Below are 25,080 nucleotides of genomic sequence, written 5' to 3'. Positions count from 1 at the left end.
TAATAATGTTGCCGGATAAAAAAAAAATTATTGTATGTTCATATATTTAAAATGTCGTATATTTTGTTTTTTTAATATTAAATTTGTTGCTAGTGTTCATGTTCATGAAATCTGGATATTCGTTAGTTTGGGTAACCAAATATAAATTATCAATTTTATTTTTATTGTAAATCAATCAATTCTATTTTTTTTTAAGAAGATAAATTTTAAATTGCATAATTTAAACTTAAAATTTTAGAGATTTAAGTGAAATAATATAAAAATCTACGAAACATGAATTTTGTTAAAATAATAATTTAATTTTAGAAAATAAGGTTGCGTTTGGTTGGAGGGAATCTCTTGGAATTGGTGGGAATTGAAATTCAATTCCACCACTTTCCCATGTTTGGTTCAAGTTTTTCAAGGGAATTGGAATCTCTGATGGAATTCAATTCCATCAAATGAGGAAAAGTGAATTCCATCTAAAAATGGATAGATTTGATCATACTACCCTCATCAATCATTTGGTAACTTATTCGTATATTGAATAAAAATATTTTTTTATTATTTTAGGTCGGGTCAGGTTTCTAATTCATTTATTCGGGTCGGATCGGGTCGGGTGAAACTTTATTTTGGTCGGGTCGGGTTCGGGTTTAGGGTGAAAAAAACCAGACCGACCCGAAAATATATATATAATTCAGGTCAGGTCGGATTAAGTCACTGTTTTTTATTAAATAAAAATATCTTTATTATTTCGGGTCGGGTCGGGTTGGATTTCTAATTCATATATTCGGGTCGGGTCGGATGAAACTTTATTTTGTTTGGGTCGGGCTTTTTAAGTGTGATATTCGGGTCGGGTCGGGTTTTTTTAAGTGTGATATTCGGGTCGGGTTCGGGTTTAGGGTGAAAAAAACCGGACCGACTCGAAAATATATATAATTCGGGTCGGGTCAGATTAAGTCACTGTTTTTATTAAATAAAAATATTTTTTTATTATTTCGGGTAGGGTCGGGTAGGATTTCTAATTCATATATTCGGGTCGGGTTGGATGAAACTTTATTTTGTTCGGGTCGGGTCGGGTTTTTTAAGTGTGATATTCGGGTCGAGTCGGGTCGAGTTTTTTTAAGTGTGATATTCGGGTCAGGTCGGGTCGGGTTCGGGTTTAGGGTGAAAAAAACCGGACCGACCCGAAAAAATATATAATTTTACCTTATATATTTAGGAATAATTACAATAATACCCCTCTATATATAATTTTTTCAATTAAGTCAATGTTTTTATTGAATAAAAATAATTTTTTTATTATTTTGAATCGTGTTGGGTCGAGTTTCTAATTCATATATTGAATAAAAATAGTTTTTGGTATATTTTTTTGGTAACTAATTAACATACTCCGATTGGAATGTATCGAAATATTTGCTCTATATTTTAGTAACTTATTAACATATTTTGATTGTGATGATTTTAACTTATAATGTTTATTAGCATGATTTTTATAATTTATTGAAATAAATAATCAACCAATAAAATGAAAATTTTATATTTTTTAATTTTTTATAATATATTACTACATGTAAGTTGTAAAATAAATTAAAATAAAACAATAAAACAAGAATGGTAATTCTGTCATTTTACATTATTGAAATTAAATTCATCTGACATGTCTGCGAACCAAACAAAATATGGAATTAGATTCCAATTGCTACATATTCCAATTCTTTCACAGATTTTAATTCCCTCATAAACATTTCAACGAACCAAACGACACCTAGAAATAAAGTGTGTGGGTAAAGTACTTATTTAAATGATATTTTACCGTACAAGCCTAACCCGTAAATATGTGAAAATTAGCGGGACGAGCATCCGGTTCGATAATTATTTTAAAAAAGTATTTGATAAATTTTAATCATATCAGGTATCATGAGTTGAATAACTTTTAATCATAACATCCTTAAAGTTAAAAAAGAAGATTTTAGGATTTTTCAAGAAAATGAAGAACAGGTTACTTGAAAAAGGAAACAACGTGTTCTGAGGTGCAACACTTTCTCTTAAGTAGAGGGGTTTGAACTGTGGTCGCCATTATCCTAACAAGTGAAAAGTAACAAAGATGAGGAGAGTAAGATCCAGGCAAATATCTAAAACTGTTCATGTAATGAAAACACACACATCCCATGCGAAAAAAGTAACCCCAAAAGGAGTAACTCACATATCTAACTAAGATGACCTTATAGTTACCATTGCTGAGATAAATAAAAATGGTTATTTTTGGAAACAATGAATTTAGGAATACGTGATAACGATGAAAAACATTTTTTTAATAAAAATCTACAAGCCTATTTAATCCTATTTTTCTCAAATTGTAACAAAACCCTAAGGGTGCGTTTAGTTCACGGAATGTAAGATTATCAGTGGGAATAAAAGATTACCAGGAAATAGGATTACTGGAAATGTTGTATTTTGTATTTGGTTGGTTTAGCAAGAATGTAAGATTACCGTGTTTGGTTAAAGGAATAAAAGATTATTGGAATGTATATTTGACCAAATTATCTTTATTATATATTTGTATAATATTACAAATTGTAAAATATTTATATATTTTCTTTAAAAAATTAAATTCATAATATTTATATAAATATTTTTACAAAATTAAAAATATAAAAAAGGTTTAATGAAAGGGTAATTTTTTTTAATCTCTGAACTTCATATAAAATTTTAATTATAGAATTTTTTTATAAATCTAAAATAAAAATTTAAGGACATTTTAGTCCAAAATACCGGTAATGTTACAATACCTAGGGATGGCAACGGGCCGGGTTCGGGCCGGGTATTGGTCCCCCCGTCCCCGTCCCCGTTAAAAAAACCCATACCCGTCCCCGCTTAAAAAACCGCGGGGATTTAAACGGGGATCCCCATTGGGTAATCGGGTAAAACCGCGGGGAAACGGATATCCCCGTTTAGCATAAACGGTTATTTAAACGGGTAATTTAATACTTCAAAATTGTATCAAATTAAAATAATTTAACATTTCAGTAAATTTAAAATAAGTTAAACGGAATCGAAACACAAACCAAAATTGGATGAGTAGTATATTACAGGGAGCTAATTAATAGAATTTTCTTATGTGATTCCAGGAATCTTATAGTAAACTAATGAAAGAATTATTGGGAAATTAAAGGCAGATAATAACAAACTCAAATCAAAATATAAAAACAAAGGGAAATGTAGTCTTAATATGAAGAAAACCAAACTGAAATAACAAAGAGCACTTCGTTGTTGTGACCCCAAATGATTGAAATAAAATTAACAATAAAGCATGATAAATGTGAATCACTCCTCCGACTCAGACTCGACATTCTAGAGCCACTCAATGAAGGGCTTGACGCCACCACCGTCATCAAACAATTGTGACCCCCAATTGCTACAATTAGACAAAAAATTATAAGTCACCAAAATTTATATAAAAAATTTAATGATATCACGTATAACTTGTATATCAATTTAGTACCTCGTCACCATCATCACGATCATATTCGATGCTTTTACAATATGCTTCGGACTCTTGTGAACAAGTTGCTGTATTTATTAATTTATATAACATATCATATCAACAATACAATTGAAAAAAAATAAACTTATAAGTAAAAGAAATGATTGATTACCTCTTATTTCGTTTATTAACCAACTTTGGGCACACATTAGCGCTTCCAACGTCTTTGGATGAAGACGACTCCGATGAGGACTCACCAATCTACCACTTGTACTAAAGGCAGACTCAGACGCAACAGTGGATATTGGAATTGCTAATATGTCTCGGGCAATTTTTTGTAATGTTGGATACTTGAAACCATTTGTTTTCCACCAAGACAAAATATCAAGCTCTGAATTTTGTGTCCTTACTTTCTCTTGAAGATAATGATCAAGCTCCGACATGATACCTACAATAATAATTTTATACATTTAAAACATAAATAAAACAATCAAAAGATAAATAAAACAAACTCATATAGTGATACCTGTATGATTATCATCTTCAATGAATGTAAAATAGTCGTTGAAAAACCCCCCCTCCACCTGAACCTCCATGTCACTAGTGTTGCGACTTGAATCAACATCCCGATTCTGTGAACTTTCATAATTACAAGTTTCATAATCTTGAAACAAACGAGGCACAAGCACCTTTAGTTTTACAATTTCAACATCAGACTTTTCAAAACCATAAATCTTCGGGAAAGCATACTCCATCATTTTGAACTTGTATCTTGGATCTAATACAACTGCAACTCCCATAACTCCATGTATAACTGACCAGTATTTATCAAACTTAACAAGCATCCTCTCCCCCATTGCTTTTATCACTTCATCTCGATCTTCACTCCACTTACTTAATGCAATTCTTATCTCACATATGGATGGGAAAAATACATTAGCTGTAGGATACTTGGTACCCGAAAACATCAAAGTCACCTTATAAAACAGTTGCAATTTTCCACAAATACTTGAAGCTAACTCCCAATCTCTATCTGTAGGTAAACTTCTATATTGTGCTTCTCGTTGCTTTAAACGTTTGAAAACATCCTTGTACACTATAGCAACACTCAACATCAAATATGTCGAGTTCCAACGTGTTTTACAATCAAGAGACAATTTTTTGAGCAATCAATTGTCAAGTGACGAGCCGCTTCTTCAAACTTTTCTATTCTTTTTTGTGTTGCGCTCCAAAAATAAACACTATCCCTAATTCTCTCAATTCCATCCCCAATAACAGATAAACCATCTTGAACTATCAAGTTCAAGATGTGTGCACAACATCTCATATGAAATAATTCTCCTCCTAAAATCAACGAGTTCAAAGACAACTTGTCTAATAATAATGAATCATCAGATCATTTGTGCTACAATTATCAACTGTAACTGTTGATATTTTTCTATCAATGTTCCAATCACATAGAGATTCATACAACACATCAGCAAGAACTTCAGCAGTATGAGGACAAGGCACGTATATAAACCTAGTAAATAAGTAATTAGAATCAATTTAGTTCTTATATTTAGTACCTAGCTAGCAAAGGTAAGTTTAAAGTACCTCATTATTCGGCTTTGCATCTCCCAATTATCATCGATCAAATGCGATGTGATTGACATGAAACCTTTTTTTTGATTACTTGATGTCCACATATCTGTCGTAATGGCAATCTTGCTTCGATTCTTCTCCAATAGACTGAAATAAATACAACATACAAATTAGAAACTAAATAAATACAAGATACAAATTAGAAACTGATTAAACAAATAAACATACCGCATTGTTTTTTCTTTCTCGAAGTCATAAATCTTGAGAATATCATTTTTTAAGGTATTCCTAGATGGAACCTTAAATAAAGGTTGAAGACCAACCACAAACTTTCGAAATCCATGATGTTCCACCATTACAAGTGGATATTCATGCACTATTACCATCTCTGCAAGATCTTTTCTTGATTTTTTGGGGTCAAAATTTAAGCATGATATTTTTGTTTGTCCATCCGTTGTTTTTTGCCCCATCCCAATCACTTGTTGACGTATATCTCTACAAGTTCGCCTTGGACAACTCTTGAAATGATCATGCAAGTGTCGTGTCCCATTCTTACTATTTGCTCCTAATTTTTTCTTGCAATAACGACACTCTGCCTTATCCTCACCGTTAACATTCACCTTCTCAAAGTGATTCCATACAACTGAAGTAAGTTTTCGCTTTTTACTATTTGTACCAACATTGCTATCATCGATTTGTGTTTGTTCTTCTTCTATCGGTGAAATGGATGGGCCTTGGTTATTTCGCATCGGAGATGATTGAGTCATGTTATTGCTTTCAACTTGTGATTGTGCTTGTGCTTGTGCCCATTCTTTAGAATTATCATCTATGGAACGCTGACCTTCCATTACTGCTATGAAACAACCTTCATTAAGAAAAGTGCAAGTGCATATACCTCACTGTAAAAGATAATTCATTGCAAATAAATGGAGTAAAATAAGTATTTGCTTCCAATAAGATAAGGTAAGCTGCTGTTGATGCACTATTAATTATATCAAAGCATACATGACCAATGCATTTAAATGTCAAAATCCTCCCATATAGGTGTGAGCATGGCATAACTGTATGATAAATCAATCTGAAAACAGCATCATATCTGCCACATGCAATGTTCGACAAAACAAAATACCAGTATTACAAGATATATGCAACATCACGGTACCAAAAGTGATTATAGAAGGGTGAGTTCACTTGCCATAAGGTTAGCCAAGGCTAATAATCAAACCTTGAGACGTATGATAAGAACGGAAAGAGAGTTCCCTTAGCAGCCACCCAGTTAGTAAGCTAGTTGTGGAAGATAAAAAAATATTGCAATGTTACATAGACCGGTTCTATGCGACAAAATTGATTCAATGGTCAAAAGGAAAACAACTCAACTAGTTCGATACTTGCATGAATTAATTCACAATTCAATTCGTACAGAGTTATTATATGACTACAAATGATGCATTCTGGCTAGCCGCATAAGAGATGTTTCTTAATGGAAATTATCACTTTATATACTTGACCACCCCTTGTATTCATTTTAAGAGAAAGTAAGATGGGAAAGCTCCGAATCATCCAAATATGACCTACAGTCAATGTATAGCAGTATGCCATTAACATCCATGTAAAACGAAAGTTAGGTGAAACAACACCAAGATATTATACAGTTCTAGAAAGTCGCAAGAAACAATGTCTCATAACTTGAAAAAATACATTGATGTAAATAACTAAATTGTAGATTTTCAGATAGCAATTAAATGCTTAAAAAAAATCAAAATCTACCCTCCCAACATCCCACAGACTCTCTAAACATTATAGATTTTCTGATAGAAATGTTGCATAGCCAGAAGGTATTCTGGCTCTTGAAAGATCAGCTTATTTTTTCACAGGAAATCAAGTCATTGTCATAAAACTCGTACAATGATAAACCTGAAAACCTTTTGAGCAACATAGCCACAACATTCTCTCTATTCTATTCTTTATGGATTAAATTGAATAACAAGAAATATGCAATTAAGCTGTTGACGTACAACAGAGCATGTATAAAACATCTCAAGCATGCATGTATTTAACTCATATAACAATGCTTAAAGTGCAATTGTTGCACATGCTGTAGGCAGTCAAGAAGTTTATGAACACCAAATAACACCTTAAAAATTGCTGAACCAGGGGTCAGACACCAGCAAAAGCAATGCCCAACCAAAAATGCACATCAGGAAAAACTCCTCGTCAGTTATAAAATCATGTTCGAGTGTTATGATTCTGGACTCGATTATTAGGTTCAGTGAAATTTTTATGAGGTCAATGATAAGAAGCAGTCATCAGCAATGGGCACTTAAATTTCAAATTATCCTAAACAAAAACCAAACAATATAATTGTTCAACCAAATCATCTATTATGACGCCATAGAATAAGTGTGTTTCATCAAACAAGATGGAAAAAGTCCAAGATAAATAGACAGGTAATGCATAAAATCCCCAGCTATCCAGTGCAATGAAAATACAAATTTCCTAATGGAAAATTGATAATAACTTGCTGTAAAATCACCTCAAAAGAAGGGAAGAAAGGCAGATCACAATCTCAAATCCGTCTGAAAAACGGGACAAGAAAACAAAACAAAAAAGAATTGAATTATCCTATAAAAAAAGAAAAGAGATCTTGAATTGGGCTATCAAAACAGTAATGAATAAGAAAATTTGAGAGGAGAAAACGCACCATAAACAAACGGCAGAGTGAAACCCTAAAGAAAAAAAATCTTGAGAAAATATGAAATACAAAGAAAAGGGTTATGGTGCTGAGAGCCTTACTGCCTTAGCGGGTCCGTAGACTTCAACTTATTGGGCTATTTGAGTTTGAAACAAATTAAGTATGAATACCCGGGTATCGGGTCGGGTATCGGGCCGGGTAATCGGGCCGGGTAATCGGGTAATCGGGGCGGGGATTACTAAACCCGTCCCCGTCCCCGTCCCCATTTAAAAAACTCGGTTTTTCCCCGTCCCCGTCCCCGTCCCCGTTTATCATCCCCGAACCCGCCCCATTTAATTCGGTTTTCGGGTTTTCCCGTCGGGTTCGGTTTTTTTTGCCATCCCTAACAATACCTAAGGGAAGGGAGGTAATGACATTCCCGGTAATATACCACAAAAAATCTACTATTGGTAATAAAACATTATACCGGGAATGAGATTCCCGGCCAACCAAACATGAGAATGTGGGGATTCCCACAATCTTGAACCAAACACCCCCTAAAATGGGCTTTTCTACCTAAAAATCACCCTATTTTTTTTAATTTTCCCGATGTAACACCATTTTTTCAATATTTTCCAAACTAGCACTCATTCGGTTGATATGGAAGGAAGGCGCGTTTCTGGGAGCGCACTTTAATGGGATTTTTGCTGACAAGGCGGAAGACGAGTTTCAGGGGACGTGTCTTCCATGTGTTTTTACTGACTGGGCTGCCACACGGGAGAAGCGCTTTGCAGGGGTGTGCGTATTCGCAGGATTCTGGTGTCACGTCGGAAGGTGTGTTTTCGAGGGGCGCCTTCCATTAATAGGGAAATTAATTCTCACTCGTTTTTCCACCTAAACCCCCTCATCATCCCCTATATAAATCCCCTTAACCCCCTTATTCTTCGCACCAAATCATTCTTTTTCTCTAATATAACTCAAATCACTATCTTATTTGAGTTAAAAATTTCATAATAGTTAGTAAGAAATTTATTTTTAAATTAGTATATTTTCTTTAAAAAGTTATTACATTTTTTTTTATAAATAATTATTTAAAAATAATGTTATATTTTTATTAAAATAATATTTATATAATTATTATATATTTAAATTTATTAATTAATTATTTGTGCTAATTATATTTGTTTGCCTACAGTTATAATGGAAAGCGAGATGCTGCTGTGATTGGATGCAAATCATATCTCAAGACATTTTAGTGATATGGTAATATTTTTTTTTGAAATTTATGTAAATTTTTAATATTTTTTTTAATTTAAACTTTTCATGAATTTATATTAATTTTAAATTTTTGGAATGTTTATTAATTAGGAAAATGCTTGTATTTTGGAAATATTTATTTGAAACACGAAGATACTAACACCAACACGTATTTTATAGTATCTGTCTACAGTCGGGTTCGGGTATAGTACGAAAGTTATTGGAGGTTGCAAAATTGAACCCACCCTAATTTCCGCATTAATTGAGAGGTGGAGACCAGAGACACACACATTTCATCTTCCACGTGGAAAGTGCACAATTACACTGGAGGATGTCTTAATGCATTTGAGGTTTCCCGTTGATGAAAATGTTATGTGTGGTGTTGCCGATGGTGATTGGAAGCCACTATGCATGGAGTATCTTGGAGCTTCTCAGTTAGATTTCAATGGAGTTCGGATATCTTTATCATGGCTAATAACCAATTTTGAAGATATGAATGAAAATGCTTTTGAGGGTGAAGCAAAAGCATGTGTTCGAGTATATATACTACGAATCATTAGAGGAATATTGATACCTGAAAAATATCGCAACCAGATGCATTGTATGTGGATGTGTCATCTTATTGATTTTGATGAAGCAATAATATACATTTAAAGCGTCGTAGTTTTGGCATTTCTCTTTAGAGAAATGTGACGTGAAACGAATTATGGTAAAACTACTATCGATGGATGTCTTCTGCTTCTCCAATCATGCGTGTGGTTCCACATGCCTTTCTTATGCCCGATCATTTATGAGCCATATGTATTCCCGTTATTATTAAGGTAATTTCAAAACTAAATTTTTATTTAAATATTTTTTAATTAAATAAGGACATAATGTTTATATTATATTAAATAGGTGGTCGATGAGAAGAAAGAATCATAGAGATATCCATAGTGAACTAGAGGATATCCATTTAATTATTGATCAAAAAGTTGGGTCTGAGGTACGTCTTTAAATATGAAGAATTTAATTTAAAATGCTTGATATAATTAGAATATTATATTGATAAGAATTATATATTTATGTTTCAGTTTCAGTGGATACCTTATGCAAGCGATGAAATAAAGACTTGCATCCTACCCCACTTGAGTGGGCCATTAGATGTTTGGATGTCAGTTGTGCCTCTGATATGTATGCTATTGTTGAGTGGCATTCGATTGATTGTGTGCTCTGTCAGTTTTGTTGTACGCAATATATTCCTGAAGCACCTATCAATTTAGACAATATGCATAACATAGATAGACGATGAAAACAATAGGTCAACTGAGTGGTAAAGCCTAGAGACTGGATTACGATTTGGGAGAACCGGTATCAACGCTTGCCCCTTAGACAATTTTACGCTGAAACTGATCAGATGGTTACGGATGACTATCTGCAATGGTTTAATGAAAGTGAAAAGTCATTCCTACTTTCGGAAGAAGCACAGGGGGTGAGAATTCATATGCGCCGAAATAGACATCAACCGTCACAATATCATCGTCCCCTGACTCGTGGACGGAGAGCAGCCGCTACCGGTTCGGCATCTGTTGCACCACCAGAACCATCACAACATCTACATCTCCACCGATTATGAGCTCACAGGGGTACATGCCTAGTACACCAATTCAGATGCCACCTTCGCAAGGGTATATGCCCAGCCCAACAGTTCATATGCCACCACTGCAGGGTTATATTCCTAGCCCACAAGGGTACATACCCAGCCCGCAAGGTTACATTCCTAGCTCGCAGGGTTTTATGACACCCATGGAGGTGCGCATACGACTATGCTTAATGATCCAGCATATGGTTCATATGCATCTTATTTGGCTGGTAGTTCTCCTCCTCAACAAACACCTCCACCTCCATATGGATCACAGACGTCGATGTCAATATTTTCACAGTTTTCTCAATTTTCTTTGAGCGGTGGGATAGTTAGTAATACTCCTCTAGGGTCGTTATTTTATACAGACCCTTTATTGTCATCCATGCTAAATGAACAAAATGTCGATGATGATGATTATGATAGTGAAGATGAGAAGAATGAAGAGGAAGTTATACGAAGAAATCCTCAGCGAAATAGAGAACCACTGTCATGTGGAACTCATTCAAGAAGACAACATCGTTGATCCATTGAAAGATAATATTAATAGTTGCATTTCAAATTTTTATGTAATTTTCTAATGTTTTTTAAATGTTTAATGTTTGTTAAATGTTTTTAAAATTCAAATTCAACTTAATATTCCAATTAAAATTTAAAATTGTATTTGAAGTTCAAAGTCAACTTCATATTCCGATTAAAGTTCACAATGAAAGTGACATTACAATTGAAACTTAAATTACATTGCTTTGTAAAAATTATTTCAAAAGTATTTCCACAATAAGACTCAATTTTACAGTAGAATGATGAGTAAATTTCACTTTTTAAATTTAAATAATAATTAATATATTCAATTGAATGATTCATATTTGAATTACTAAATCGAATATAATCTTAAAATTTGTACAAACTTTTCAAACAATTTTTGGTATATCAAAATATCGAAGTGTTTTCAACAGCTTCTAATCCCATAAAACATAATAGGTTTTGACGTGAATAATGCCCCGTCAGGGGACATCACACATAATAGGACAATTATAACATATTCTCTGGCAAAAAGGAAATGCACGTCCCACAATAAGCGCTTTTACCACATTGTTACGTCCCATCAAACATAATAGGTGTTGATGTGAATAATGCCCCGCTGGGGGACAACAAATAGGAAATTATAACTTGATGAACTGCAGAGAATCTATGATAAAAAGGCAAAACACGTTCCACAAGAAGTGCTTTCTGCATTTTAAGAGAATCTCTTGAACATTGCCGCGTCCCTTCAAACATAATAGGTGTTGACGTGAATAGTGCCCCACCGGGGGACATCGCACATAATAGGGTAATTATAACATATTCTCTGACAAAAAGAAAATGTGCTCCCCCCAATAATCGCTTTAACCATATTATTGCTTCCCATCAAACATAATAGGTGTTGACGTGAATAGTGCCCCGTCGGGGGATATCACACATAGTAGGGCAATTACAAACCTATTTTCTGACAAAAAGGAAAGGTGTATCCCACAAGAAGCGCTTTCATGTGAATAATGCCCCGATTATGGAGAAATTCTCAAACTCTCAAACCTATATTCTCAAACTCTCAAACCTATATTCTCTGAAAATGAGTCTCTTTATGTTGTTGTTTACTATGATGGAGAAATTCAGGAATCTGAAGAGGGGGTTGTTTTTAAATCAGATCATTATATCCCCTTAACCTTAAAGAGAAACATCATTCTTAAGGAGTCAATCACAAAAAATTTGTTGAAAAATCGTGTTGCAAGTATGAGAATACCATATTCACTTCAGAATAGATTTCCTACTGAACTTTTTCCAGTCACATATACATCATTTCAGCTTTCCAATGATGATGATGTTACTATGATGGTTGATGCTCATGTGAGAAGTTCACAATCTCTTATTGAAATGTATGCCACTTTTATTGAGGTTTGTGCTTCTCGTGGTCTGTCATATTCCTCTCACTATGGCTTGGCGTATCAAGCTGATCAAGTTGACAGCCCGACTCAACTGATCTGTAATGATTTCACATCATTAATGGCAAATCCAACGCCAATTGTCATGCCATCAAGTTCAATAGGAAGGCATTCATCAGCAACTACTTATGATCTCAACCCACGCGGCTTCACCAATAATCCATATGACAACATCTCTTCTACTTCAAGGGGTAGACATTCATCTACTACCGTTTTTGACTTGAACATGGAAATACCATCGACACATCAATATGTTCACAACCCATATGGTACAATGTCTTCAAGTTCAAGAGGAGGACATACAAGTGGAAACTTCTTTGACCTCAACATTGGATTATCCAAGGAACCCTCATCTCCACCATAAGAACCTCTTCGTGAGCCAGGTGCAGATGGTGCTGAAACGAGATTATTCGTTGAACCTGACTCACTACAATTTAACATACACTATGATGATGATGCTGATGAAGTTCCCATAAATATAGCACCTATCGAACTTTCTGCACATATGTATGGGGCTGACTATGATGTAATGTACGGGCCTGAATTTCCGGATCTCCCTAATGTTTGCAACTATGGATTTCACTCATCAGTCAATGATGGTGACTTATATATTGGAATGGAGTTCTCATCGAAAGAGGAAGCAATGATGGCAATTAATAATTATAATATTCGTAACTCAGTTCACTCCCGAGTTTATTGATCTACCACGGAGAAATATGTTTACTGCTATGTCCAAGGTGATAACGAATATAAGTGGATGGTTCGTGTATCAAAAAGGAAGAGGAATAACAACTTATGGGAACTAACAAGATACAACGGTCCTTATACGTGTTGTGTAAGAGGTATCAACCATGACCATCCCAACTTGGACTCGAACATTATTTTCCAAACTATCATGCCAATTGTGAAGTAAAACTCTCATATAGCTGTTGCAGTGTTGATTTCTGCTATACATTCACAATATGGGTACACTGTCTCCTACAAAAAAACTTGGACGGAAAAACAGAATGTCATTGTCAAACTTCATGTCGAATGGGATTCCTCTTACAATGAGTAGCCCAGTTGGTTTCAAGTTATGCAAAGACTTAATCTCGGGACAATTGTTGAGTTCAAAAATCAACATCATTATATGAATGATCGAGTGGTTCGTGATCGATGCCAATTCTATAGTGGTTTTTGGACTTACCCTTAGTGTATTAATGTAGTGAAGTACTATAAACCAGTTATCCAAATTGATGGTACTTTCTTGTATGAGAAATACAAACAAGTTTTATATTGGTTGTGGTCCAAGATGGTAACCGCAATATTATTCTTGTTGTGTTTTCCCTTGTTGAAGGAGAAGACACTGAGTCTTGGGTTTTTTCCCTAAAAAAATACGTTTACATGTTGTCACAAGGGAATATGTATGCATCATTTCAGACCGAGGAGCTGGGATCAAAGCAACAATGGACTCTTTGGGTCCAAGGTGGAAACCCCTACATGTTTAACATCGTTATTGTGTCCGTCATATTGCTACAAACTATTATGGAAAATACAAGAAGAATGATGAACGTCAGTTATTCGTACACATGAGTATGTTAATTTTTTTTCATTTTTTTAATCATTTCCATATTGCTTATTTATACTTCATATTAACTATTATATATTCCTTATGGCTTAGGTTACAAACTCTTACCTCAAATGTTTGAGTCTATGCTACAAGAATTGTTTGGCAAAAATAAAAAGGGGTGCGAGTACATTATGGACATCAACAAAGAAATGTGGACAAATGCTTATGACGGGGGTATCGCTATGGTCATATGACAACCACCTTGGCTGAAACAATCAATTCAAACTTAAAGAAGGCGTGTCATTTACCAGTCTTGACGTTAGTCAAAACGACTTATTTTCGTTTGGGTCAACTATTTGTAAAGCTCGGGGGACAAGCTCTTACTTGGATGCAGAGCGATCATAATTATCACTGAAGACTAAAAGCTGATTTACATAAAAAAGTGACAGTATCAAATGAGATGGTGGCTACAAATTTTTCTCGCACCCGTGAATTATTTCGTGTTACCGAAATGCCACATCCTCTTTAAGGGATTGAAGCTAACTCTTTCAGAGTTAATCTACAAGAGAGGTGGTGTGATTATGGTTTCTTTCAAGCACTCAAATATTCATGTTCTCATGTCATAGCATCTTTCTCACATTCTCATTTGGACTAAAAAGGTTATGTTGATCCCGTATACCAACTTTCACAAGTATTCAAGGTATATGAGTTTGAGTTTCCCCCATGATTCAAACTTGGCTTAAATTTGTACCAGATCTGTTGCTATTGAGAGACTCAGATCGTCTAAAATTCACTTGAATTCATTGTGATATGGATATTCGGGAGAGGTCAACATAACAAAAAAGACGTAGGCATTGCAGAAACATCGGACACAATAGGAAAAAATGTCCAACTCTTTTATCATCACTTAACCGTTTACCCTTACTTATGTAATTGCATTTTCTATTTCAATGTATGTATTTGTTTCTAATATTTCAATGTAATTGCATTTTCTACAATTTCCTAATGTATGTGTATTTCCTACATAAATTAACCTACACAACCCTTGACCACTCTCACATTAAAAAACCCTAAACCACTTTAACCTACAAAATCCTTCACCGCTTTCACCTTAACGAACACTATACCATTTTAACCTAAAATCACTCAAACCTAAATAAAAAATTAAAAAATACATTCGACCATTCTTAAATCATAACCAAAACCCTTTACCAAATAAATTATAAAATTCTAATAACCTTAAACCACTATCACCTTTAACCCTTAACCCTAAACCTTAAACCCTAAACTAAAACCCTAATTCAAAACCAGATAAAAACGATCCCCCAAAAGAGCTTTCAAAAGGTGCATCCCCTGAAACGCTCTTTTCACCGTGACATCACATCAGTTGGAAGATGCTCCCCTTAAAACGTACCTTACCTCCACATCAGCAAATACCGCGAAGGCGCCCCTCGGAAACGCGCCTTCGCTCCACATAAGATGAATATGTGCTAGTTTGGGAAATATTGGAAAAAGAGTGTTATATCAGAAATATTAAAAAAATATGGTGCTTTTTAGGTAGAAAAGCCCTAAAAGGGTTCTTGTAAGAAACAATCGCCACTTGATTTGATCTCAGCCGTCTACTACTTCTCTATATATGTTTCAACTTCTTTCACTCCCTTCATTGATCTTAGCTTCCAAATTTTTTTTTTTAAAAAAAAAGAGAAAGCTTTCTTCTATCGTCAAACTATCCTGCTTTGTTTTTAGCTCTATTTTTTTTACTTTTGTTTCTTTTTTTAACTAGGAAATGATGGCTTTCTTATATGGTTATTGTTGGCTGATTTATCATATTTAAATTTGAGGTAAATATAAAATTTGGATTTTGGGGGGCTTTGTTATTCTTGTTTTCTTAGTTTGATTATTGGGGAGGTAGTTCCCCCCCCCTTCTGTTTTGAGCTTAAAGAGATTAAAGTTTTGATGGTTGACACATTTGGTAGCTGAAAGTGAGAATCTTTAGCTTGTATACTGATTTTAGGGGTATTGGTGTATGAAAAATAGGACTTTTTGTGTGTAGAGGCTGATAATTGATTTTGGGAGCTTTGATAAGAGGATAATGATCGTTTAGGGTTTTTGGAGAATGTTATCTGAATTGGATAGGAGACCAATGATAGGAAATAGTGAAGGATCATTTGGGGATGATTTGGAAAACGAGATAGGATTTTTAATCCGTGAGCAGCATAGTAGGCAAGAGGCTGATGAACTTGAACGCGAGCTACACTTGTATAGAAGTGGCTCTGCACCTCCTACTGTCGAGGGTTCACTGAGTGCGGTCGGGGGTTTGTTTGGGGGTGGAGCTGCTGCCGGTACTGGCGGCAGTTTCGCTGCGACCTCATTTTCAGCTTTCGCTGGAGGTAAAAATGGAAATGGATTTGCATCTGAGGAAGAACTCAGGTCTGATCCAGCTTACCATTCATACTACTACTCAAATGTTAATCTTAACCCAAGGCTCCCACCTCCTTTGTTTTCCAAGGAGGATTGGAAGTTTGCAAAGAGGTTGAAGGGAGATAGTTTGGCTATTGGAGGGATTGGAGAGAGGAGGAAAGTGAATAGGGCTGATAATGGTAGCAGTAGGTCGTTGTTTTCGATGCCACCAGGGTTTGATTCCAGGAAACAAGAGAATGAAGTCGAGGCGGAGAAAGTGCATAGCTCCGCAGACTGGGGTGAGGATGGACTCATTGGTTTGACCGGTGTTGGACTTGGAAGCAAACAGAAAAGCTTCGCCGAGATTTTTCAGGTTATAACTTATGGTAGCTTAACATTTTTTTCATAAATTCCAATTCTTTTTAGGGTTCTGATTCTGTATAGTCTCTGCCATTGTTGCTAGCCTGATAATAATTTGCTTATCTGAAGATTGTCCATCTATGAGTTATTTGTAGTGACTTTCTCCACTTAATTTTATGTTTTAGACGTGCATTATGTTGAATATCTTTGCGGTGCATGCTATTTTGTTTGAAAATGTACTTAATGACGTGTGTTTTAAATAATATCTACGATGACTGATGTGCCATATACTATGTGTAATACTTAGTAGGCATATATGTGATTATTTTGTGTCTTGGTTTGTAAATAGCTAGGTTTTTTAATGCCTCTCCTAGGTCTCAAAATGCTTCAAAATCTTCTCATTTAAATTTTCATCTTGATCCTCATTCCTTAACTTTTTATGTAACTATTCTACCAAGTTCATTTTGTTAATGTTTCATAAACCCCTCTGGCTTTTCCTTTTTCTTTTGTGCAGTGATCTAATATCTAGAATCTTTGCAGGATGATTTGGGAGTCAGTGCTCCAGGCATGAGGATACCATCTCGTCCTGCCAGTCGTAATGCTTTTGATGAGAACTTTGAGAATGTAGGTTCTGCTGAATCTGAGCTGGCTCAATTGCGGCGTCAACTGACTTCTGCAGATCCTTTAAGGTCAAGTGGAAGTGGCCAGGGATTGTCTGCTGTCCACAACATTGGGCCGCCCTCTTCATACACTTATGCTGCTGTTGTAGGTGCTTCGATGTCTAGGAGTATTACTCCTGATCCCCAAGTTGTAGCAGGGGCTCCTAGTCCATGTCTGACACCAATTGGTGGAGGCAGAGTTGGCAACTCTGAGAAAAGAAACATGAATAGTCCAAGCACATTTGGTGGTGGCTCATCTGTTGTCAATGGGTCTGATGATCTCGTGGCTGCTTTATCAGGCATGAACCTGTCATCAAATGGTGTCATAGATGAAGATAATCAGTTAGCTTCACAGATTGAACAAGATGTTGGAAATCACCAGAATTATCTATTTGGTTTGCAAGATGGTCAGAATCAAATCAAACAGCAGGCATACTTGAAGAAATCAGCATCTGATCATTTACATATGCCTTCATCTAAGAGTAATGGGAGCAGATCTGTACTCCAGAAATCTGCTGTTCCATCAAACAATTCTTACTTGAAAGGATCACCTACATCTTCTCTCAATGGAAATAGCAGCTTACCTTCTCAGTATCAGCACATTGATGGTGCAAATGCATCATTTTCAAATTATGGGTTAAGTGGTTATCCTGCTTTGGCCAGTATGATGCCTAGCCAACTTGTGGCCAGCAATCTGCCACCATTGTATGAAAATGTTGCTGCTGCATCTGCTATGGCTGGCCCTGGAATGGACTCCAGAGTGCTTGGGGGAGCTTTCGGTTCTGGACAAAACATTTCAAATGCTGCATCCGAGTCCCATAATCTTGGTAGAGTTGGAAGCCCAATAGCCAGGAATGCTCTGAATGCAACTTTTATTGATCCTTTTCATCTTCAGTATCTAAGGACATCTGAATTTGCTGCAGCACAGCAGGCAGCTCTTAGTGACCCCACCATGGATAGGAATTTCCTTGGTAATTCATACATGAACTTGCTTGAACTTCAAAAAGCTTATCTTGGAGCTCTACTATCACCCCAGAAATCCCAGTATGGTGTTCCATTGAGTGCTAAACCTGGTAGTTCTAATCTCAATGGTTTTTATGGAAATACGACCTTTGGAGCTGTCATGTCTTATCCTGGAAGCCCATTAGCAAGTGCTGTTATTCCCAATTCCACTGTTGGACCTGGTAGTCCTATTAGACACACTGATCTGAATATGCGTTTTCCTTCTGGGATGAGGAACCTAGCTGGGGGTGTCATGGGACCCTGGCATTTGGATTCAGGATGTAATGTTGATGAAAGCTTTGCCTCCTCCCTACTTGAAGAGTTCAAGAGCAATAAAATTAAGTGTTTTGAACTTTCAGAGCTTGCCGGTCATGTTGTTGAGTTCAGGTATGCTTGTAGATTATATCATGTTTTATGTTGTTATACTGTCTTCCTGACATTTAAATGCTTTTAATGAGCAGCGCGGATCAATATGGCAGCCGCTTTATTCAACAAAAACTTGAAACAGCCACAACTGAAGAGAAAACTATGGTTTATGAGGAAATCATGCCGCAAGCTCTTGCTTTGATGACTGACGTGTTCGGTAATTATGTCATTCAAAAGGTATCATATCAGCCTCTTGATCTGTTTCTTATCTGCTTAATATTACAAAATTTTATGTTTTTTTTGTCTTTACCCAATGCGACCTTAAATTCGTACAGTTTTTTGAGCATGGACTTCCAAGCCAGAGAAGAGAACTTGCTGGCAAGCTATTTGGTCATGTTTTAACACTTGGTCTTCAAATGTATGGGTGTCGGGTGATCCAGAAGGTATTATATGGTTGTTATTTTTCTTGATTTCATTTCATTCATTTTTTTCCCAGAAGGTATTATATGGTTGTTATTTTTCTTGATTTCATTTCATGCATTTTTTCAATTTGGTTTGCGCATAATCATCTGGTTACTTATTGAACAGCTTCTGTTGATTCTTTTCATTTACCAATCTCCTCATAATTGCAGTTTCTTGACAATTTATGAGTTCCTCTCTAAATGATTCCACCACTTTTTTATATTTGACATGTGGAAATGTGTCCTAGTCTGATAGAGTTTTACTTTCCTTTTCATGCAGAATTGATTTAGATCTTTATTTATGTTTACTTTGTAATTATGGGCCATGTATATGTTTTAACAATAAAACTTAACTTCGTCATCTGCTTATCTTGCTTTTGTATGGATTTCATAGAAGTGCTCATGCTAATTGATATGATTCTAAATGCTTACACCAAGAATACTGCTTTGCATTTCGACAATTATGTATGATTTGTTTAACATTCAAGGCCATAGAAGTTGTTGATCTGGATCAGAAGATTAAAATGGTTCAAGAGCTTGATGGTAGTGTGATGCGTTGTGTACGTGATCAAAATGGCAACCATGTCATCCAAAAATTTATCGAATGTGTTCCTGAGGAGAACATTCAATTTATAGTTACAACGTTTTTTGATCAAGTTGTGACCTTTTCTGCTCATCCATATGGGTGCCGAGTGATACAGGTTCGGAACCTCTTTTTGCCCCTTAGAACTTCCTATGCTAAGAATGATCAATGCGTGTTCTGTACTAATTTCTTTTTCTTTAAAACTGCAGAGAATACTGGAGCACTGCAAGGACCCAAAAACGCAGAATAAGGTTATGGATGAGATTTTAGGATCTGTTAGCATGTTGGCCCAAGACCAGTACGGGAATTATGTGGTTCAGGTTTTGGTTCTTTTCTGGGAACTTATATTTTGCGCGTTATAGGTTTGGTGGTGCATGGACTGACCTTTTCATTCAAATAACACCACAGCATGTACTGGAGCACGGAAAACCTCATGAGCGCTCAATTATAATCCAGGAGCTTGCTGGAAAGATTGTCCAGATGAGTCAGCAGAAGTTTGCCTCTAATGTTGTTGAGAAGTGCTTAACTTTTGGTGGTCCTTCTGAACGTCAGCTATTGGTGAATGAAATGCTTGGTTCTACTGATGAGAATGAGCCTCTTCAGGTTTGTTCGTTTTGTGCTGATATATCACCTGTGAATTGCTATACTTTTCTGATTTTTAAGTTCTCAACAATGGAAAATATTTTTAAGTTCTCAACATTGGAAAATAAATGTCCAAAATAACTACACCTGGTTTATAGATCATTGGAGAAAATCCATGAATCATGAGCTTTGTTTTGGCTGAATATGGTGGTCTTCCTTGTTGGTGAGAATTATCCGTTAGTTCATTCATGTTTGTAAGCTGGGTGTGTATGCTGAGCAATTGGATTTTCATGTACAGTCGGGAATGCTGCGAATGTTTATGGGAGCTCTTATAATTTGCTTATTACTGTTTTCTCAGGATGCAATATGATGTGAAGACTCCGACTAGAATAGTCTGTCTGAAAATTGATTGCATTGTTTTCAAGAAATAGTTTTTCCGCTACTCTCTATAATTCCATGTCATTTTTATTGACACCCATTTGTCTGGTTACAGGCAATGATGAAAGATCAATTTGCAAACTACGTTGTACAGAAAGTACTGGAGACTTGTGATGACCAGCAACGTGAGCTGATCCTCTCTCGAATTAAGGTCCATTTAAATGCATTGAAGAAGTACACTTATGGGAAACATATTGTTGCACGCGTAGAGAAACTTGTTGCTGCTGGGGGTACCGTTTCTTCTTTGTCTTCTGTTACTGCTTATTAGTTTTTTTTTATATCTGTTCATGCATGGTGTAAATGAGTTTCTTAGAGCATTCACCAATGTCGAATTATTCCACCCACAACTCTTGTAACTACAATCCTTGAATTATTCAATCACTTGAAAGTATGGTTCAGCAAAATTTTCATGTGCCTTATTTCATTCAAGATTTTCATTGGTTCAATTACATTATAGTAATTGTAGGAGATATGCTCTCTCAGTACATCTGTAATTTACCATTATGATGATGAAACCATATGAATTTGATCTAAAGCATGCATATGGCTATCGACGTTGAACTCACTTTTTCTCTTCTTTTTGATCCTTATTCTGTATGTCGGAACCTTCTAATACACAGTTTTGCTTAATTTTCAGAAAGGAGAATTGCTGCTCAGTTCCCCCACCCTGCTGCTTAGTTGGTGTAGGAAATAATGTGTTTGTACAGCTAACAGAAACTATTACGAGAGCTTCCTCTATCTTTAGAGATATGCTTCTACCTATCGTTTTAGACAGGTAAGATCTGTATGGAAATAAAAAAATTGTTGCTTGTACTGGAAGAACTGTACATTTTGTAGCTTAAGATGTATACGAAGAATCGAGCAAACCCGAGGTTTCAGTTGTTGAATACGACTGGTGCCCCCATGCAGAGGAGACGAAATATTATAGGCGTTATTACGGGTGTAAAAATTTTAAATGGCGAGTTAGTTCATATGATCCCCGAGACTGTACAAAATGTTGGTTTGTGGAGAGCTTTGATGTTTAGGCGAGGCCACTGTTTTTCCCTCGATGTATGCTTAATGACATTTTTACTTCTTTATGCACTTTGTTTCTTGCTGCACCAGCTTGCTCACGTCTATCTATATTGGTTTTTATTTGGTATAGTGATCAGGGGTAGGACAATTATCTAATTCAAATATGTTAAAAAGAATGAAAATTCCCACCGACACTTGAATTGTTGATAACAAAGGTGAATTGAAAGTTTGAAAGGGCTAATCAACCCGAGGAATGTAACGAGTAATAGACAAACAGACGATGAACCATAAAGAACTTGAGTGTTGCGATTTGACCGTCATTTCTGCAACTTGGGTCGGCTATTACCTACAAGCTCATGAGATCTTTGCAAATTGCAATTAAACATGGCAGAGTCTTCTGAATTCTAAGCACCCTTCAACATGAAACTTTAAAACATTAATCAAATGACAACGGCCAAGAAATTTTTCACTAATTCACCATTTTCTTCCATTCTAGTTCCATGATCAGAGGTTCACATACCATTTCTTTCAAGCATTCATTGTGGATAAATCTTTGAAGCAATCTTTAATGGACCAAGATTAGGACAAAAGACGCTTTGCTGTTGAATGTACAAGAACCATGGCCGGCAGTAGTGGCGTTGTGTATGTAAGGACCTATCTTTCCATTCTGGACAAAAAATATGAATAAAACGAGGGTGTTTTAGTATTTTCATTCCCTTTTGTTACTGTCTAAAGTGACGGCCTTTTTGAACCGTTGATATAGTTATCATCAGAAGCCATGGTCCAGTTCCACGCCATCCACATCCCACCACAACTTCCCTTACAACCCAATTTCAGAGCAGGAGAACAGAGCTTTTGCATCCAAAAACCAGAATTTTATGAATATCAAATACACTTTAGAAGAGGGTTAATCCATGAATACGCATGCATTGTATCGTTCTTTAACACCGAATGCTCTTATCTGTGTCCCTTACTTTTCTCCAAGATCATTCCTTACCGTTCAAAAGCAAGCAAATTTATCAATACCCAGTTTCAGATATTGCCAAGGCGGTGGCTTTGGCTTTGGCTTTGGCTTTACACCAAGACCGTTTGCACCACTTCTTTTCAGGTATTATAAGAGAAGAAATGCGTGTACCCTTTTGAGAGCGAGCTGGAGAGAGTCTCCTTACGAAGTTTTGGGTGTTTCTGCTTCTGCAACTCCAGATGAAATCAAAAGGGCTTATAGGAAACTTGCTTTGAAGTATCACCCTGATGTCAACAAAGAGGTAATTCTGTCAAATAGACATTAAAATTCCCATTGCCCTGTATTTATTATTGGAAGGTTAATAGAGGTTGAAACAATGGAACCAAACCACGTAGTATCATGTTTCTCGGGCCTTTTTTCTCATAACTATTGTTCAACTATCTTCCTAGTTCAGACTTCAGTGTTTCAGGTTTCACAAATAAATCAATTGCTCTCCAGGCACTAGAAAACCCTTAGCTTTGACCTTTGAGAAGATATAGGGCATCTCAGAATTAGGGATTTTTAAGTGATTGAAAGCAATGTTTATCATATGATAGTTCCAAGTTTGTTGTTTATGACTTTATGCATTTCTATCATTCTTCCTTCATAGTTTGATTGCCTTTCTAAGCTTCAATGCTTTGGTTTTTATGTATATGGCTTTGGTATATCGAGTAATTCTGGTTTACAGGCAAATGCACAAGAGAAATTTATGAGGATTAAGCATGCGTATAATACGTTGCTGAACTCTGAATCTAGGAGAAGATACAACCCTGGTCCTGGTGGTAACCGAACATCTGATTTTTCGTACTCTGGAACTCAAAGAAGCCAGAGCTCGAACACCCAAGATGAAGAATTCTATGGATTTGGTAACATCCTCTACACCTACCTGAAGCTAATTAGTTGTTTTTAGCACTGGAGGATCATATTCTTATAGCGTGTGTGTCCAACGTTCACACTTAACCATTTAAGAGTTAGTATTTCGTTTCTATATGTTCTTGCTGTTTGATTGATGATGTTGGTGGTCCATGCCATGCATTGCTTACTCTAAATGAGCACATGGCATCCTTTGAACTCTTTTAAACTTTCTTTTATGACCATCTCTGAATGGGAAAAACCATCTAATCGCCGATGAAAGGATACCTACAATTTATATGTTTCGTTATATTTCTAGGAGTGAGACTTACTTTTTGTTATTCTTATACTTAACGCTTCATGCTGCAGGTAATTTTTTGAGGGATGTTCAAATTACGCTAGGTAGATTTGTACTCTCTGTTGAGATTATGAGGCTGATAAGAGAGAATTGCAATTCTAAATCTTGTCTAGCATCCGTTTTATCTTCTCCCTCTAAATGGCTACTAGTACTCACTTCTCCATATAGCTCATAGTTCGATTTGTGTTGCAGAGGACTTCTTTAGAGACCTTCAAGAAGAATTTCGGAATTGGGAAGCAAGTGCATCACAAGAAAAGCCGAAAAGCTTGTGGGAGGAATTAGCGGTATGATGTTACTCTTTCTAGCAGTTCTGATGTATGTAAAAAGCTTACTTACACTCATTCAAGCTTAGTTCGTAACAAAAGAATAATTTTGCTTAACTAGTTGAATTAACCCTTAGCAGGCGATCGGAGAGGAATTTGTTGAATTTCTGGAGAAAGAGCTCAACATATCTGATGATGAAGCTGAAGAAAACAGCAGAAATGACTTCAGTAATCCTGAGAAAACAGGAGGCGGTTTTCAAAATGAAGCTAACAAGAGTAGCAGCATCGAGGAGAACATCGATGAAATAGAAGCTACTCTTGCTAAGCTGAAAAAGGAGCTAGGTTTGTAACAAGGAATTGCAGCATTATATTGCCCCGGTGCAAGTCGAGCTGTTCTGCAAGCTTACCATGCTGGGAAGTGAATTACAGTATAGCATCCGAATATTTCCGACACTCAACAAGATCCTTCTATATACGAAATATTGATTGATATTTGTTCTTGGAGTAATAGTAGAAATAAAAAGAAGCCTTTTCTCTTGACTATTTCCCTCTCAAACAATTTGATTTTATTTTGTTGATGAACTGGTAGCAGATAGCAGCATGGTGGTGATT

General features: G+C 35.8%; 2 protein-coding genes across 3 annotated transcripts; both read left to right on the top strand.

Moving 5' to 3' along the window:
• The first annotated feature begins 1,260 nt into the window (after positions 1-1,260).
• LOC120165774 (dnaJ homolog subfamily B member 8-like) lies at positions 1,261-25,008 on the top strand. Of its 2 annotated transcripts, XM_039175218.1 has the most exons (7): positions 1,261-1,274; positions 3,602-3,611; positions 22,902-23,257; positions 23,684-23,861; positions 24,217-24,249; positions 24,398-24,489; positions 24,609-25,008. In XM_039175218.1, exons 3-7 carry the CDS (start codon positions 22,907-22,909, stop codon positions 24,816-24,818), a joined length of 864 nt encoding a protein of 287 aa, XP_039031149.1. In that variant the 5' UTR covers positions 1,261-1,274; positions 3,602-3,611; positions 22,902-22,906; the 3' UTR covers positions 24,819-25,008. The 2 variants fall into 2 exon arrangements, with proteins under 2 accessions (XP_039031149.1, XP_039031150.1); XM_039175219.1 differs by lacking the exons at positions 1,261-1,274; positions 3,602-3,611; positions 24,217-24,249 and having other exon boundaries at positions 22,728-23,257.
• Positions 15,869-21,955, top strand: LOC120165773 (pumilio homolog 2-like). The gene is made up of 9 exons (XM_039175217.1): positions 15,869-16,900; positions 17,428-18,935; positions 19,010-19,151; positions 19,250-19,357; positions 19,864-20,076; positions 20,168-20,278; positions 20,367-20,561; positions 21,034-21,208; positions 21,616-21,955. The coding sequence occupies exons 1-9, from the start codon at positions 16,244-16,246 to the stop codon at positions 21,654-21,656; spliced, it is 3,150 nt and encodes a 1,049-aa protein (XP_039031148.1). The 5' UTR covers positions 15,869-16,243; the 3' UTR covers positions 21,657-21,955.
• Positions 25,009-25,080: the final 72 nt, after the last annotated feature.

Source organism: Hibiscus syriacus, unplaced genomic scaffold (genome assembly GCF_006381635.1).
Source record: "Hibiscus syriacus cultivar Baekdansim isolate YM2019G1 unplaced genomic scaffold, ASM638163v2 tig00111614_pilon, whole genome shotgun sequence".
Lineage (NCBI taxonomy): Eukaryota > Viridiplantae > Streptophyta > Magnoliopsida > Malvales > Malvaceae > Hibiscus > Hibiscus syriacus.
Note: the sequence above shows the minus strand (reverse complement) of the source record. Positions and strands in the feature narration are given on the sequence as shown.

Bases quoted from the DNA above. Each gene is read 5' to 3' on its own strand.
- LOC120165773 (XM_039175217.1), top strand. From the start codon at position 16,244: ATGTTATCTGAATTGGATAGGAGACCAATGATAGGAAATAGTGAAGGA. The intron at 16,901-17,427 runs GTTATAACTTAT...GAATCTTTGCAG, and splicing joins GCTTCGCCGAGATTTTTCAG to GATGATTTGGGAGTCAGTGC. The intron at 18,936-19,009 runs GTATGCTTGTAG...TTTAATGAGCAG, and splicing joins GGTCATGTTGTTGAGTTCAG to CGCGGATCAATATGGCAGCC.
- LOC120165774 (XM_039175218.1), top strand. From the start codon at position 22,907: ATGAATACGCATGCATTGTATCGTTCTTTAACACCGAATGCTCTTATC. The intron at 23,862-24,216 runs GTAACATCCTCT...TTCATGCTGCAG, and splicing joins TGAAGAATTCTATGGATTTG to GTAATTTTTTGAGGGATGTT. The intron at 24,250-24,397 runs GTAGATTTGTAC...TTTGTGTTGCAG, and splicing joins GGATGTTCAAATTACGCTAG to AGGACTTCTTTAGAGACCTT.